We start from the raw sequence: 18,294 nt of genomic DNA, 5'->3' as shown, positions 1-18,294 counted from the left end.
TTTTTGGGACCACCACTGACGAAACTTAGAATCTTGTCGTCGGGATGCTCGTCTGTCCAGGCTCCTAAACGGTCTCCTTCGATGTCAGGGTGCTGTTGAATCGGGTGATGGATGTAAATGCAACTGTCCGTGTCAAAGTACAGGACGCGTTCTTCTAACAGTTCTAAAGCTTCGTACAATTTTAAGCGAGCATGAGCTGTCACGTAAGCCGCAATGATGACATTTCCAAAAGGGTCGTCTTGTACAAAGTCCAGATCTTCTTCGTAATTGACCAAGATCAAATCCTCTCGAACAACGTCCACGTGTTTCATGTATTTGGTTTTGTCGTGAATCATCTGGAAGTAGCGGGAAGGTTCTGTCAAATATTCCGTCTTGGGTAAACACGGTCGTTGTGCCATTTTACCCCACAAGCAATTTAACATCACTTTGGCAAACGATCGCCTGCCTTCGTTTTTTTCGATGTGGTCTAAAGAGATGCCTTCTTGTTCGTAGTATTTCTCTTTGAATTGTATTTGGTCTTCGGGAGTGTGACACCAGGAAGGATAGCCGCTGGCTTCTTGTTTCAGTTTCAAAAAGGCATCCACGTAGTCGGCGAAAATGCCTTTCTGAGTAGGGTCACCCTTGTGGTACTGTTGTGTCTTGGGAAAGTGGAAAATTTCGTACACTTCTAACAGTTGGTATCCCATGTCCAGAGCTTTGAACAATTCCACGCTGACCCAGGTTCCCGTGAAGGCACGTTCTTCCTGGCTGTGATGGCAAGGTTGGTCCTGGTTGCACGTTTCGGCACAAGTACGGCACAAGGGAAACATCAGTTTGCCTTGACAATGGTGAGGTAAGACGGGATGGTATAGGTTCGTGCGAGGCAAAACTTTGCACTTAATCAAGCCTTCGTATTGTCGAATGTTTTTCAGGTCGATGTGTTCCGTGAGCAATTGCGGGTGCCCTACAGGAAAGCGACAATATTTGCACACGTAGGGATACAACGAACACACGTCGAAGTATTTGATTTCTTCTCCTTTCTCTTCGTCGGCTTGGTACAGCAAACAGGTGGCATTGGTCCTTCCTCCGTACAAACTATCCCTCGGGTTCAGCGGGTCCATGAACTGGTAACTTTCCACGAGGCGTTTAAACTCGGGATCGGTTTTCATACGGTGATCGTACTCGTGTTCCCACATTTCCACCACTTGGTATCCTTCCTGTTCTAACTTTAGGCGTCGCTGACAAGTGGCCTGGTACAGGTCTTCCATGGTCCGTTGTAAAAACTGATTTTTAGTGTCACGGTCAGGGTAGCAGACGGGACATCCGTGAAATAAGCAACCGTTAAACTCGTACACGATCTTGGGGTTTTCTAAGTCCCAGCCATCGACCGAATACGTTCCGATGGTCTTTTCGCCTCCTCCGTTGCGGGCATGCTGAATCCATTTGTCTTCCTTGTCGCACAAGTAATGTAACCAGCGTAGGGCTTTGACCGAGTATTGACGTTTGACAAAGTGGGTCGTTTGAGGACTGATGACAGCCACGGTGTTTTCAGGCATGAATCGTTGGCGGTACACTAAGGAACACGCTTTGGCAATGGTGCAAGCTTCTTTCAAAGGATCGACACCTCCGTGTTCCATGAACAGTTCTCGAAATTTTCCACAGCAACGTCGTAAAATGTCCACGTCGGAACGACAATACTTTAACATTTCTTCCTGAAAGTCGAAGGGGTCCGAGGCGTGAGCCTGGTACCAAGCGTAGAAATCTTCTCGTTGTTCGGTACGCATGTTGTCGGGGTCGTAATAGTGAGCCTCAGGCAAATGGGGTAGAACGGCATGTTGATTGGCTTCCGTATTGAAAAAGTGTGGAAAGTACCCTTTAGCCATTTCTGTCATTCCAAACGTTTTAGGCATTCGGCTCAAAGGCATGGCCAAGTAACTCATCGAATCTTTAAACTGTACTTGTCCCACTTGCATGAAAATGATTTTGACTCCGTTCAAAGTCACTTTAGGACGTTCGGTGCCTTATTCCGTATAGTATCTGAGAAGAAACTGTCCATCGTATCCGGAGAAATTGTGAGCCATCACCGTGGCATGACGATGACAATCTCCGTAACGTTCGATGTCCTCTTGGCTCCACGTCTTGTCGATGGGGTCTAAGACCCATTGGGCAAAATCGGCTAACGTGTTCAGTCCCCGAAAGATTTTTTCACGTCCTCCAGGAATCTTGCTGCAGTGAGGGCAATGACTGAAGATAGGTTCTTGAATGCACTTCTCGCACGCTCGATGAGCCACGCAGAAATTAGGAATGTGAATGCCGGTCTCTTGCATGCATTCGAAATCGAAAAAGATGAAATTGCCTTTCTTCTTGTGACCGTCCTCTTTCTCTGGTGGGGGTTGGTATTTTTGCACGTAGCATTGGTGTTCCAAGTCCACGATGTGATGACAAATGTGACTTTTTTTTTTCCTGAACATACGTGTGCCTTGGTACTATTGGTACGTATGCCTTGTCTACACGTAGGGCACAATCTCAAGAGTTGACAAGCACATTTCTGCTGTGAACCTTGCGTCTTCAGATGTTGCTGGTAACAGGTAGGACTGACAAACGTGCGCAAACAAGTGGAACAAGACACTGGTCCTTCGCTCAGACAGGGTGGAGAGGCCAAACATCCTGGGCATTTCATTCCACAATGCTTGTGTTGCTCTCGATTGTTATAACCATAGTCACATTTCTCACAATAATAACCGTATCCCAGGAATCCAGTGATACTGGTAATGGTATCGAAATGGTCATCGTGATGATAGACATGAATGTATTTTCCGTCCTTAAAATCTTGGCCTCGAAACAACAGAGGCCCGCGCATTTCTTGAGGGTGCACTTTCAAGGTGTAGCGTGGAGCTAGGGCATCTTGCAATTTTTGCATCTCAGGAATGCCACAGGGTGTGTCTTTGGACAGTCCGGCTTGTTGTAACAGGAGTTCTGCTTCGTTTCGTTGTTTGGCTCGATAGGAGCGTTGAATAGTGTTCCAGGTTCTTTTCCATTCTACCGTGTCGTTCTTGTTGGCATAGGTTCGTCCCACCACGATGGCTCGAGCTAAACACATCTGGTCTTGAGGGTTGTTAATTCGGACGAGACTTGTTTTGGTGTTGCGAAGGTCGTCCACCAATAACATCTTTTTGCGTCCTGTCCCTTGAGGAAGAGAGACGTGGGCCATTTTCAGTGTGGCTTTACCATCGGTGATGTCAAACTGGTCATTAGATTGTTGTACGTGTTGAATCTTGTCCATGATTTTGGAAGGGGTTAGTTCTGCGGGTCTGCTAAACTCGATCCAAACAGGGGATTTCAAACCGTCGTGATCTATGGATAGTGTCAAGCGATCGTCTTCTTTGGGTTGACATTGTCGCTTGAGTGCGGTGAGCAAAGAATCCCACATCTCGGTGATAAACCCTTCTGCTTTCTCCAAGGGTACGTCGGTCTTGAAATCTTTAAACTTCACCGTGTAGGTGTAAGCCGTGGTTCTAAATTTTCTAGAGGAGCGCTTTTCCGTCTCTCGAATGGAATAGTATTTTTCAGGGTTGACTAAGGGTGGTGAACTTGGTTTAGAGGGTTCGGATTCTGGTTCACTCATGTCCTCTTCAAAATCACTGGCATGAATTTGTGCCAAGATTTCAGCCCTGGTACGAGGCGATAGATCACGTTTCTGCCTCTTACTTTCTTCTTCTTCTTCTTTCTTCTCGAATGAATAGGATCGTTTCATCTTGAGTGCAAAACGTCAAATGACTCAAGTTCAAACACCATAGACTAATTTATAGTCATGGCAAACCAGCTTATATAAAAAGGGCGTGTCTTGTCCTTTCACTATTCATTTCACTCTCAAACCGAGGAGAACGATGGAAGAGACTACCCAGATGGAACGTTTCGTCAGAGCTTTGCGAGGGGTCATTAGAAAATTCTCTTCAGACCAGCCGACGGACTACTCGCCTTCCTTTCGAGATAAGAGTCAGGATACTTGCTATATCTGTCAGAAGAAAGGGCATTGGTCTTCAGAGTGTCCAGACCGTCAAAAAAGAAAAAAAACAGGAGCTAAAAAAGACAAAAGTCAAGATACCTGTTATTATTGTAAAGAAAAAGGACATTGGTCTCCAGATTGCCCAAAAAAGAAACAAGAGGAGTCAGAAGAAAAGAGGGATTCTTCAGAAGAAGAGAGGGATTCTTCGGAAGAAGAGAGGGATTCTTCGAAAGAAGAGAGGGATTCTTCAGAGGAAGAAGAGGAAGAAAGAAGACAATTCTATTTAAAAGAAGCAAAGAAACAGGAGAAGAAAAGAAGAAGGGAAGAAAATGAGGAAAAAACGGTGAAGAAATTCAAAAAACAGAGAGACTAAACAAGGAGAAAGAAGAAGTCAATGAACTTTTAATTAAAGTGTTCTGTGGTGAATTGTGAATTGGATTGTAAAAAATGGAGAAAAGAATACATGAATGATATAAGGTAAGTGTCTTTGAGTTTTAATTTTAAAATAAGAAGCTACACTCACGCACTCATACACAGACACGTACTATAAGGGTAAAATGGGTGGGGTTCATTTTTGAGTTATTGGCAAATTGAAATTGTATTTCTTTTCGAGAAATGTGGGTGGCCCTGAAAAGGGCCTTTTTATTTTGGTGTAGGGGTGAGTTTAACCAATCAACTTTAACTGCCTTAAGCCTTTGCCATGGCCAAGGCCTACTTCTGATGATTGGGTTGAAATCACTAAGGGTGGAACGACAGGCTTAGTCACAGGGTTGGCGTGTTTAGCTCGGGAAGGTCGTATTCTCTTCGGTCGTGATAAAGAAGTCTGATACATTTGTTTCAGACTTCTTAACTCCGCTAAAATGTCCAACAGTACCGTAGCCGTTTGATTTTCACCCTCTTGTTTCTTTGCTGCTACTTCTTCTTGCTGTTGTTGCTGTTGTTTTTTTCTTACCTCTTCTTGTTGCTGTTGCTGTTGCTGTAGGAGAAAAGCTTGTTCCGCTTCCTTTTGTCGTTGCATAAATTTCTCCAATTCTTCTTTCTGTCTCTGTCTAAAATTCTCCACTTGCGGTAATGAAGAAGGTAACGAAGGTTCCGGAACAAATTCTTGCGAGGTAAGAAAATCCACAAAATCCCAATGTACCTCTTCTGAAAGTAAGTCCGGGTTCCCTTGGGCGGTCTCCCCTGCTGGTGCACCCCAATGGATCGTTTTCTGAGTTTCCGTCATGTTGAATCACTGTCGTATAGATTGACTGCACACAAGCGCTAACGAATCTATATAGACCACGTGACGTCACAGACTGCTCTCTGCGAGCTGACTGAATTTTGTAACGCGTGTTCGGATTGGTGAATGAATTCAATCCGTTTCAATCCTTCCTGTACCTATAAATAAGCGCAGTTCACTGCATTGATTCACCTATTCTCGTCGCTTCAAGATGTGGACCACAGTTGAGTCATCCACCCTTGTGTCTTCCATGATGTTTAAGACGGACATGCTCATGTATGTCAGGTCCAAGTGGACTGTTGTTGATAGGACAGATACTAGTCAATGGATGAGGAGAGTTTACATAGAAAGACAAGGATGTCTCAAGAGGGTACTTGTGTATGGACCGACAGTTAGAAGGAGTTTAAGAAGAAGAAGAAGAAGATGTGACAGATGCCATCTATGTTAATATTAATATTAACATAAACCCAAAGGCCCTTTTCAGGGCCAGCCATATTTCTCGAAAAGAGATAGCCTTTCCATTGCCTACCCCTTTTTAAAAAAAATTTAAAAAAAAAAAATCCCATATTCAATTCCCCTTGTCCCTAAACAAGCCCAAACTCTATTCCCCATGTTAAATTCCCCTTGTACGTAGAGTGACCCACGATTTTTCGCCATGTTAAATTTCCCTTGTACGTAAAGTAACCCACGAATTATTCCCATGTTAATTCCCATTGTACGTAATCTGACCCACGATTTTTCGCCATGTTAAATTCCCATTGTACGTAGAGTGTCCCAGGGTGGTTTGTAATGCTAATTCCCATTGTACGTAGGGTATCCCCATTTACTACTCACGATGAATTGCAGTATGTCCTCGTCGTATTTTGGTATTATGTTGTTTCATCAGCGATGATACTGGACCAAGAAATTCCTTGCCAGGATCAACTTGTAACAGCTGTGGCCATCGTAGACCACCTCGTTGATAAATTCGTTTAAAAGCATCGGCTACCTCAGTTGCTGTTTTAGTCGTTAACGGTTCTGCATCTTTGTATCTACTTGCAACATCAACAACAGTTAGCGCGTATTTGTACGTTTTTCTACGTACAGTATCATGTGGTAAAAACAGAATATCAGCTTGACGAACTTCATTAGGAACACTGACACTAAAATGAGCAAATCGAATTTGCTTAGGACGTGGTAGATAAATTTGCCATATTGCCTGTTTGGATAACCACGCTTTAGCAGTAGAATGTTTAACCGCTGCTGCATCAGCGAGTTTACTAATTGCTGCTTTACCCTTCCAGTATCCAATTGGTGAATAATAAATCGATTCCATTTATATATTACCAGCCCCCAGTGCTAATTTACCTTTCATCGCGGATTTTACTAACCAATTAGCTAATTTTTCTTTGATATTTTTATTTTTTATAGCATTTAACGCATGAATTAATTTCACATCTGCAATATGCCTATGTTGTAGATCATTGCTTTTATGTGCGACATCATGCTCATGACAAGCTCGATCAATAGCGTTTATTGGTTTCTCGCCTGGTTTTGGTTGATCCTGATTATCAAGCCTGATATCAAGTCGAGTACCAGGACCGCAATAATTATATCCTGGTAGGTGTTTTTCTTCTGAGTATTTAGCCCATGGAGTACCTGGAAACTTTGACATCAAATTAGCAATATCACCACCGCGCTTATTAGGTAAAAACGAAAATTTCTTTCTACCGCACACAGAATATTTTCCACCATACGCTATTTTTTTATTTTTTTTTATAACCGTAGCTAAATCAGTAGTTGGAGTTTTAACTTTACAACGTAAGCAATATAAATTCATAGATATTTTATACAGCATGGATATAATTGATTTCTCAGCGACAAGAAAACGAGAACCTGTCAAGCACCATCCTGCGTTACCAAATTCAATTAGAATGATAATAATAGGACCATCTGAAAGTGGAAAGACACAGTTGTTACTCAATCTTATAATAAGATGGTTAAAATGGGATAAATTGTATTTGGTAGCCCCGTCAGTTGATGATCAACGATGTTATAATGTACTTAAGGATTTTAATGAAAACGCGGATAACGATGTTATCGAGTTTATAACCGATATTGATGAAGCACCATCAGTTGATTCCATAGACGGACTTATTAATAATTTAATTGTATACGACGATGTGATGCTGGACAAACAATCAAACCCAGCTAGGATTTTTTCCCGTGGTAGACATAAAAGTACCGATGTTATTTATGTTACTCAACGATACACACAAATACCAAAAGTGATCAGAGATAACTGAAATATTTTAGTTGTGTTTAATGGAGTTGATACACATACGTTGCGAAATATTCATCAAACCTGGTGCAGCGGTGACATGGATATAATTAAATTCAGAAATTTCTTTTCACGAGCGCAAGCTACTCCGCATGGGTTTATAACAATAAATTTGCACGATCCTAGAACAAGATATCGTATTGGACTTGATAAAATATTTGGATAAATTAATAGCAGCAGATGACCTCAAGTTGGTTCATTTTTTTTTTGTAATAGTAATTTTAATTTCACGAGTTTTCATATCAGGAAAGCAATTTACGAAAACGAATGGTCTAATTAACCGGAGAATCCTCAATTTGTTTAGACAATCATTTATTTCAAGCAAATATTCAGCTCGAAAAATATTTGAGTTAGAAACCTTATTTCGGGTTTTTGACGCTCCCCAAGTCGGTCTGTTCACCCCCTCTGCTGCTCGTTTGTTGGATTAAATCATTTCATTTCACACTACATCATTTCATTTAATACCACATCATTTAGAATCTAAATTCATCATTCGGTTTTGTTCGCTAAATCATTTCATGTGACACCACATCATTTGGAATCTGGATTTATCATTTGATTTGCTAGGTTAAATCATTTGATTTCATACTACATCATTTGATTAATGTAATTTTGGCGGCGACGGCTGCCCATACATATATGTTGTCCCGGACTCGGTCGATAATTTCCGAGCAAATGGTAATTGACGATCATATATGTTCGTTACGTCATACAACGAATTTCTAATTGCTTTTGTGATTGAACGCATTTCATTTTAACCCAGAAAATGAGATGGTGCACACAGTGCGATTTTGGTGTGGATATGATATGGGTTTGGGTGGATTTGAGTGAATTTGGTGTGGATTTGGGTACTTAATATCACCCCATGGACCGTGTAAAACCATGGGTGTTTAGGGGGTGGGTGTGTCACTATATTTGAAGAGAATATTTCTCTAGGCTTTTCATTCCTGATATAAGCAAGCCAGCTGTTGCTACCCTCATCTTTTAATGCCGAACTGCTTAGTGATGTTCTTTGTTGTAGGATGTTATTTCTTTATGACTGTATTAGATTCAGCACCGTTTGTACTACGCAACCTTTAATCCGGTGTATAGTATATTTAGCAGTGTGCAAAAATAACAACCACGTGTACAAAATGTATACTCTTTTGGCATTGGTCTATGATCCGTTAGTACGGTGATTAATCATGTCAGAAGGAAAGAGTTTGCACAGAAGAAAAGGCACAGCAGATTCCGAAAAGAAGCAAATGCAAGTACTTGGAGATGAGTTGCTTTACGTCCGAGATATGAGTGCAAAGTGATCCTATTCTTACAAGTTACAGGTTACTTAAGTTATATGTATCTGTCACAAGATTCCTCGGTTTGACGCACATGAACACTTTCTTTAATCTTTTTCAAAGATATAGTTAATTCATTGTGATACCTCAGAAAGAGCAGTTATTTCATAAAATTGCAAGTACAGTGTCAAAACACGGTCGAAATTACAATTATTATTTCCAAAGTATTTTATCTAGATCCATCGATCCAACTAATTTGGCTTGTTTATTTTTCATCCCATACTTGATTTGCAAATTAGACTTCACCATCAGAAGTTGAAACTTATGTTCAAGCTTCTTCGCGTTGCTCTTGGTCAAATATTTGTTCATCTTCTGAGGAATCAACTGTTTTCATATCCTCCTGCCATATTATGTATAGGGAGCTTGCATTGTTTGATTCCAGGGATGATCTATGAAAGTTGAATGAAGTACCCAGAGTACTTTCATATTATTCTAGATGCGGAAAGTGCAAAACATCACAGCCTTTCCTGGTTGCACTTAAGCAATTTGAATTCATTTGTGGCATTTTTTTGGTTCTTTAGATCATATCCTGCTCTCTCATGTCATCAAATTTCTGCCATTTTGGTGGCATCTGTGCACCTTGCCTATACTTGCACAATGTATTGAATAATTATTAAAACATGTTCAGTATAATTCTGTATTATTTTTATTGTTTTGGCAAATGCGACCATATTTGATTGGTCAGTATAAGCCTGACAATGCTATGCATTTTGTTATCATCCATAATGATAGTCCTACAATGTAAGATACATCACCTGATATTTTTGTTCTGGAGGGTGATGGGTCTTACTGCCTAAATAATGGTACTGTGTAGCGTGTTTTGATGTTGACTAACAGTATAATGAAAGTCAAATTTTTTCAAATATCACACACAACTGGCAGCCAATAACGACACTTTCCTACAAAGTAAAGTTATAATGTTTTTGTCAGACTTTACTTACCCAGATGTATTTTCTCTAATAAATTCAAATTCTTCAAAAGAAATGGACCTGTTTTTAAGTTTCATTGGCTTACATTTCATTTGGCTGGAAAGCGATGAAAGCCGAGAATGCTGAAATTGGGTTAAGTTGAAATATTATTCTTTAATGAAATGAATAAAAATATATTATACCTATTGGAACTTTTAAGCAACATTTCATTTTGTTCAAGAAATATATCCGCCACATGAACCTATTTAAACATAGTTCAACATACCTCGACTACCATCGCATTGCAACAAATTCAAATGTATGTCAACAGAACATGAAAACGTGTCCATTTGCTAGTGTCATATTTTCATTTTGCCAGGATAAAGACAGCACAGTAAGTATATTAATTACACATATATTAGTGGAAGAGTGTTGATATATGCTGCCAAATGTGTGAGATATTCCTGAAATTTTGACTACTTGTTCCGATGTCAATGACATCGGAACACGTTATAAAAGGCCGTTATTTGGATAGTGAGACAGCACTAAAACAAAACCATCATGTGCTATGTCTTACATTGTATGACTACCATAATGAGATCAGTGCTTTGGGTGCAGTACACCAGGCTAGTGCATGAGGACTGTATTGACAATAATCACACTAGATCACTTGATGAGTGTACATGTGGTTTAAAACCTGTCCATTTGCACAGCAAGCATTTATTTACCTTGTCAAGGATGTTGGTAGTGAACACAGTAAGTAGATGAGTTAACCATTGAAGGGAAATTCAACTCATTACCAATTATCAGCAGTTATGATAGGTGACCAGTGATGATTTTTACTGCCCCTTTGGATTTGTACAGGAGTTGGCAACCTATTTTACACAGCGTGCCACTTTTTACTGGATTAATTACAAAATGAATGCATGTGTGCCACCATTAAGAGGTTGTTATGTTTTGCTAAATAACACAAAACATGGTTTGGTCTAACTTCTTTAATGGCTAGGTTCAACTGACTCCAAACGGAGAATACTCACGCACACTAGTTTCTCACACCATTGTTATCATAAGGCACATAGGGTTACAACTGAGTGAGAGCCTAGAGCTGACCTTAGGTGACCTGTAACTGTCAGATGATTTGTAGCAACAGAATGTTAATACCGTATATTACCGCAGAGGGTAACACTTAAAATCAAGATTTTTGACTGCCCTTCGTGTGCCACACAAAATCTCTTGACGTTCCACCTTGTGGGTTTTACTGATATGCCATTTTAATCACACGGATTAGTATTAATTTTGAACCCGTCTTACCACTGTCTGTAAATTAAGAAAATGAAATGGGTCAAAATATGTTAATGGATATCAGTGCCGTGGGAAAGACTAATACTTTGATGTTATTAAGAAAATGAAGGTTTTGATTTAACTATAAAATATCCATTAAAACACATTTTTCTTGTAAACATGTATTTATGGCCACAGTGGCCATTTTGAAAATGTTATGAATACTCATCCTGAATGAATGTTCATATCAACATTAGAGTTCCACAAAAATATCTTCATGGTCCTATATGAAAATTTTGCCAATCTGATGTCCAGTATGGTAGTCATTTAAAAAAAAATTATATAGCCGCTCCTCCTGAATGGAAACTCTTGTTGACAAAGGGTAGTTACTTATGATGTCTAGTTGGACTCTAAATGAACATCATATGTCTAGTATGGCCATCACAGTAGCAAGCGTGAAAATCTTGCTATCATTACTCCTCTTGAATGGATGGTATTATCATAAATGATAATGAAATTTTTACTAAAAGACCCATAATGCTCTCCTACCTAACATGATGCCAATTTGCCATCCATTATGGTCACAACAATGGCCATATAGAAAGTCTTGCAATGGCAACTCCTTCTGAATTTCAAAGTCATATTGGTATGGGGTTTATACCAGAATTGTTATGCTATTTAGCTGGTCCTGAATGAAAACAATACTGCCCAGACATCCAGTATGGCAACTATTGTAGCCTTTTTGAAAATTTTATCGCTGTTTCACTGGAATGGATAGTCATATCAACATGAGGGTTTTACTAAAAGATTTATCATCATATACAGTTGGACCTAAATGAAAATTTGCTGATCTGAAATCCACTATGGCCACCACAGTAGCCATCTTGGAAATCTTGTTATCTCTGTTCCTCCATGGGGTTTTTACTAAGAGACTGCCGGAAATTATGATATTTAGTTAATCTCCAAAAATATGGCTGCCACAATAAATATTTTGAAGATCTTACTAATTTCTAATTTCTGCCTCAGTAAGTTGGGTGTTGGTCAGTAAATATAATAAGTGTTTATTGAGCCTATTGCCCTGGGTTGCCAGGTGGTCTAAAGTGCTTGACTTTTCTGATCACTGCCATCACACACCTCTGTCACAATGGTTCAAGTCTGAGGCTAAGCCAGTGTGGTTATATGGGAAAGCTGCCAGTAACTTCCCATGGGTCAGTGGTTTTGACCGAGGTTTTCTTCTTCCACTAATTATATTGGCCGCCATGTATCGCCTGTCTTGTGCTGGGAAATGGCATTAAATCTAAAACAACAACAGCAACAATAAAAGCCCATTTCCTTGATCTGCTTAATTGTAAAGTTGGTGTATTTTTAGTTTTAAGTAGTTCATCGTAAATAATGTCAGAATCTTTGTATCATTACGCAAATTTGAGTTTTTCCAGTTTATCAGTAATTTGTTTTATCCCAAAATAACCATACAGACATATGGAAATTGAAGTTTTACCCCAAAATTGCCATACAAATGGATGCCAGAGGTTCACTATTCTCTCTATAAATGCCAGTTTTAAATTGATTTGGAGAATAACAGTCTTCTAAATTGTCCTTTGTTATAGTTTGTTAGCTCACATGGCTATAACAAGGCCAAGGGAGCTTTTTTTTAATATTGTTATAACTCTGTTTTCTTAAAACAAGAAAGAACAAAGCCAACATGTTTTGTGTAATTTAAAAATATAATTTATTTCCCTAAAATACAAAGTAAAATAATTAAAAATAATTTACAGTATTGTGAATGAATTCCTAGTCCTAAATGTTTTATCAATTCCAGTAGTTCAGAGTAATCCAAATTAGTTCCAAAGGTATTCCAAATGATAGTCTTTATTGTAATGATGTATCAGTAATACAGAAGAATCATTATGTTATAATCCCAAAATGTCTTTAAATTAATTCACAGTACATGTATTTCCTTACAGCTGTTACATATCCAAATAATCTTTAAATGAATGTTAGAGCACTTTAATTCCAACAAATGATGAAATGAAATGAATCAGTCCTCTCAGTAAAACTCTTCCAAGATTGATGGTGCTACTAAGAATGCTTAATTCTATGAGATAATTATTTTAGAGAGAATGCATTACTAGGCTTTAAATGAATCATCTTGGCATTTGAAATCACTTTACAGGTAAATAGACATGTTTTTATACTAGCTAATCAAGAATTATATCAGCTTGGTTTCTCAGAAGAACTCATATCCTTGTCGGATCACACGGTGTTTCTTTGTACTTATAATACAAAAATAACCTTGGAACTTTATTAATGAATCAGTGCACTTGATATGTGACTCATCTGATAGTGCGAGCTTACTATTGATAAGAAATTTAATATTAAAATATTATTAAAAGATAATAACCCTTATGAACTATAATTATGAATGATACTATATATAATATAGGTATATATCAGTTTATTAGTTCACCTGGCTATGAAAAGGACAGGTGAGCTTGTAGTATTGACATACAGGCATCGTGTCTTTCACCATCTGTCAACAATTGCTCATTACCACTCTGGAGTCCATATTTCTGTTGCAATTTTAATCAGACTTTTAATATTGGTTTATATCATTAGAATCTCAGATGAATTTAATCATGAGCGAGATTCATGCATATTGATGAGGTGATTTTGCTCAGCTTGTTTCCCATCTGGAATGCATATTTTGATTAGATTTTTGTTAAAAGTGAAATATAAGCTTTCATGCATATTAATGAGGTGATCATGCATCAGATTGACTACATTTGTTATCAGTCTGGAAGTCTGATATATTATTGGATCCAGTTTGTATCCAACATGGAATATGTGGTTATATCATGAAGCTGTCAGATGAGTGCATGTTATTAAGATGATCTTGCATCTGATTTGGATGAGCTTATTGCTGCTCTGGAAGCCATATTTCAGTTACCAGTAAACCTGAAACTTGAGCTTATAGAGATTGTCGATGGGTTCACTAATGAGGTAGAGCCACACATGTGATGTAATCTTGCCTCTGATTGGTTTAGCTTGTTACTACTTTGAAATCCATGTTTGTGATCCAATTTGGTCACACTTGGAATTTATACTTAATCATCACACTCTGGGATTGTTTCAGTAATGAGCAAGAACTCTGTATATTTATTAGCTGATCTTGCACATTATTGGCTGAGCTTATAACCACTCTTGAAGTCTAAATTCTGATCCAAAATTGGAGTATCGGCTTATATCATCAAGATCTCAGGAATTCATGCATATGAATGAGGTGATCTTACATCTGATTAACTGACCTTGTTTCCACTCTTGAAACCATGTTTTTTTTCTTCAGCTGTTCAGTTTATTATTATCAAGATATGGATGACTTTGATGCCATGTCTATAGGATGAAGTTTGATCAGGATATATCATTCAGTATCAACATGAACATGAAGTTTGGGAGATAGTTTACGATGGCTTTGTTCTTACAATGCTAAATGGAGCCTCGAGTGGCCAAGTGGTCTAAAGAGCTCACTGTTACGGATCATTGCCATCTCACATCTGTCTGCATGGGTTTGAGTCTCTGGTTTGGCCAATGTGGATATATGAGAAAGTTTGCCAGTAGCTTCTCGTGGGTCAGTGGATCTTTTCTGGGGTTTTCCCGGGTTCTTCCACCATTTATACTGGCCGCCATGTATAGCCTGTCTGCTTAATGAAATAGTTGTTAATTTTATGTAAGTCATGTGAGCAATTTCATTTGGGCCTTTTGTTGATTTTGATTTTCTAAGATCACTGTTATTGTACCAGTATGTTGAGTTATTTTTCCTGCTAAATCTTTTCATTAGAGGGCTGTGATTAAGCACACTGCCAAGAATGCTTTAATGTGCCCAGTATATTTCATCAGCAATATTGACACATAGGAGACATGAAACGAACTGTTTTGAGGCCATGGATGAATTCATCCCCAAGTTTTTCAGACATCTATAAGCAAGTTTAGCATGCCCTCAAAAACAACCTTTTCCTGCACTTTTAAAAATGGCAAGAATTCTATGATGCCAAGCACTAATGATGCCATCAAAACTGTCAGTATAGCTAAAAGCATGTGGTTTGGTAGTCAAGCAGCTGTCCAGTATATTAGACTTATTGTTTTTAATTAAATATGTTGTAAATTTTGCATATTAAAAATGGTGGCACATATCATGCAGTGTTTTCCTTTCAACTAACCATTTTTTTTAAAAATCACCTGTAATGGCAGTAATCTGGACAAACATATAAACTTTATCAACAGTCTTGACAAAGATGTTTTGAATTATTTGGTCATTCATTTAAGGAAGGGGAGATCTGTTTACCCCCTGATCCCATCCTGTTTAAGGCATTTCTCATTATTCAAGACTAAATTCAGATTCTAATTCTTGCCTTTGTTTTGATGGTCTTCTGATCTTACATTGGTACTCTACCACAGTGTTAGCCATTAGTTTAACTATGCATCTGGAAGTGAGACTATATCCCTGTACCCAAAACTATGCATTTGGAAGTGAGACTTTATATCTGTACCCAAAACTCTGCATCTGGAAGTGAGACTTTATATCCCTGTACCCAAAACTATGCATCTGGAAGTGAGACTTTATATCCCTGAACCCAAAACTCTGCATCTCTGGAAGTGAGTCCTCAGGTTTAGTTTCACCAGTTATTAAAATGTCAGCCAGTTTCTCATAGAGTACATTTTAAAAAATTTTGTAATTAATTCTGTTCAGATATGCCACAATTGCATTATTCACACGTTTACTCATTGTAAATATCAGCACATTTTCTCACCCAGCAGCCAGACAAAGTCTTTTAACTTGCCGCCCACCAACTGCACCATGTTCTTTTAATATACTCTTATAATGGCAACATGCTCATCAGGAGTCTTTCAGTCACTGAATTCTGTCATTGCAAATATCAGCACAGCTAATTGATCAAGACATTTTCCCACTAAGCAGGTGGCTAAAGCAGGACTGGCAAGTCTTTTAATTTTTCCACCACCTCTTACATGCATAAGGAGGACTCCCGGCTAATTGATTTTCAGCGTCCCAGATAAAACAATATGCGTCCAAATACACATGATTAAGTGTTTCCAAGACCTCTGATGATGCTGACATGTTACTCTCAAACTATGGTGCTGACATGTTAATCTCAAACTATGATGCTGACATGTTATTATCAAACTTTGATGCTGACATGTTATTATCACACTTTGATGCTGACATGCTACTTTCAGTCTATGATGCTGAGAAAGTTGGAAGTGTCAATTTTTTACTGTGCCAGTAGGAATCTTAATTTCCAAGGTTATTATATTCATAGTTTGTCATATCTAAACATTTTACATAATTCCACATGCACTCTTTTCATTTTTAATGATAAATATGTCCCAAGTACTAGAAGGATGTCCTGGGTTGTCAGCCTCAATTTCAGACATTAACAGTAGAGTGTCTTTTCATATATGTACTACTTAAGAAAATTGATTGAGGCCAAAGATTCCTTTCCGATATCATTTACTTCATCTAAAATCTTATTAGACTTGAATGTGTTGATTTTCTGTAACTGAATTTCTTATTCTATTGCAGAAAGAATAGGATAAAAGACGCCAGATCAGTCAAGCAAGGTTCAGTGAGGACAAGAGGAGCTCTGATAGCCTGTTTATTGGTGGTATCAGCAGTTGTCTCATGGGTTGTGATTATGTTCTTCAGGTCTACGGGAGATCAGATCACCACGTTTGCAGCTGCAGACACCATTGTAAAGAGAGCTGTGCAAGAAATCCCATGTTCCAAAGACTATGCTAATGAAAAGTTTTTAGGTTTGTTATGCCCTAAAATCATGAGAGAGGGAATGAAAAATAGTTGAACCATTTATAATATATGCGTTCCATTTTATCAACTTTTTTATTTCCACAAAGTTCTGTAATTGTCTTGACAACCACCATCCGCATTTGATGCCATTCATATTGAAAACTGCTATTGTGAGGTTGCCACACTGTGTTGATTTTGTGATTGCAGCATGTAACAAATTTAAATCCAAAATGAATTTCATCACATCCTTCAAGACAATTGGGTCGTCTTCCCCAATCCTTAAACTTAAGTACTGAAAATGTCATTTTTTACAAGGTCACAGAATATGTATACAGAACAAAACTAAATTGACAATACATTATTTATGTATAGTTTGGTGGAGGAAGAATTCAGGAAGAACTACTATCTCAAGGGAGGCCACTGGCAAGCTTTTTCACATACCCAGATTGGTTGAACCAGACTTAAACTTGCATGAACATAGGATTGATGTGTGAGTGATCTGTAAAGGTGAGCCCCTTTGACTACTCTGCTGTCTGAGCCCCTCATGGGAGCCATAAAATGGACTGCTTCATAGTTGAGGTTGCCTTGTACTGGGGTATTTAATACATAATCTTTTTTATTTTAGTGTTAAACAATGAAATCAGTTCCATTTCCATAAATGCCTTATACTGAGAGGCTTTATAATATTAGTGTTAGTTATGAAATGTGATCACTTGCCATAAATACCTTAAAAGGGAAATGCCTTATACCGAGGTATTTAATACATAATATTATTGTTAAGTTATGAAATGTGATCCCTTACCATAAATGTTTTAAAAGGGAAATGCCTTTTACTGAGGTATTTAATATATAATAAATACATAATTAATATTCGGTGATCCATTGCCATAAATGCCTTAAAAAGGGAAATGCCTTATACTGAGGTATTTAATATATAATAAATACATAATTAATATTTGGTGATCCATTGCCATAAATGCCTTAAAAGGGAAATGCCTTATACTGAGGTATTTAATATATAATAAATACATAATTAATATTCGGTGATCCATTGCCATAAATGCCTTAAAAGGGAAATGCCTTATACTGAGGTATTTAATACATAACATCAGTGTTACATAATTAAATGGGTTTCATGGCCATAAATGCCTTATGAAAGAAAATGCCTCATACTGAAGTGCCTTATAGTAAGGAAATAATGTACATGTAAATTTGCATTGTGAATTCTTAACTCTTGTTGATGTTGTTTCATAACAGCGATTTGTTCTTTCAAGTTTACACATTCAGTGTCTTAAATACACTTGTTAAAGAATACAGATCTGTTTTGTTATAGCGCTCCACAGTGACAGGTTTGCAAGTTGATCTGTATCGACCCCATCTATATCACATCAGTATTTTAAAGGATGTCTTTGATAGGATATTACAC

The 18,294-nt window shown here is 38.1% G+C and overlaps 1 protein-coding gene across 2 annotated transcripts in view; it reads left to right on the top strand.

Annotated features, from left to right (window-relative positions):
• Positions 1–8,622: 8,622 nt before the first annotated feature.
• Positions 8,623–18,294, top strand: part of LOC149805980 (2-oxoglutarate and iron-dependent oxygenase domain-containing protein 3-like) — a 44,043-nt gene continuing 34,371 nt past the window's right edge. Inside the window, exons 1-2 of one of the 2 annotated variants that reach the window (XM_089950782.1) lie at positions 8,623–8,773; positions 16,647–16,876. In XM_089950782.1, coding sequence (XP_089806908.1) covers positions 8,712–8,773; positions 16,647–16,876 — 292 coding nt within the window. In that variant the 5' untranslated portion in view covers positions 8,623–8,711. Of the gene's footprint in view, positions 8,847–16,646; positions 16,877–18,294 lie in introns of both variants that reach the window. The other variant, XM_089950783.1, reaches the window with a different exon arrangement.

The sequence above is a fragment of the Sinohyriopsis cumingii genome, chromosome 2 (assembly GCF_028554795.1).
Source record: "Sinohyriopsis cumingii isolate HCF-2022 chromosome 2, ASM2855479v2, whole genome shotgun sequence".
Taxonomy (NCBI): domain Eukaryota; kingdom Metazoa; phylum Mollusca; class Bivalvia; order Unionida; family Unionidae; genus Sinohyriopsis; species Sinohyriopsis cumingii.
Note: the sequence above shows the minus strand (reverse complement) of the source record. Positions and strands in the feature narration are given on the sequence as shown.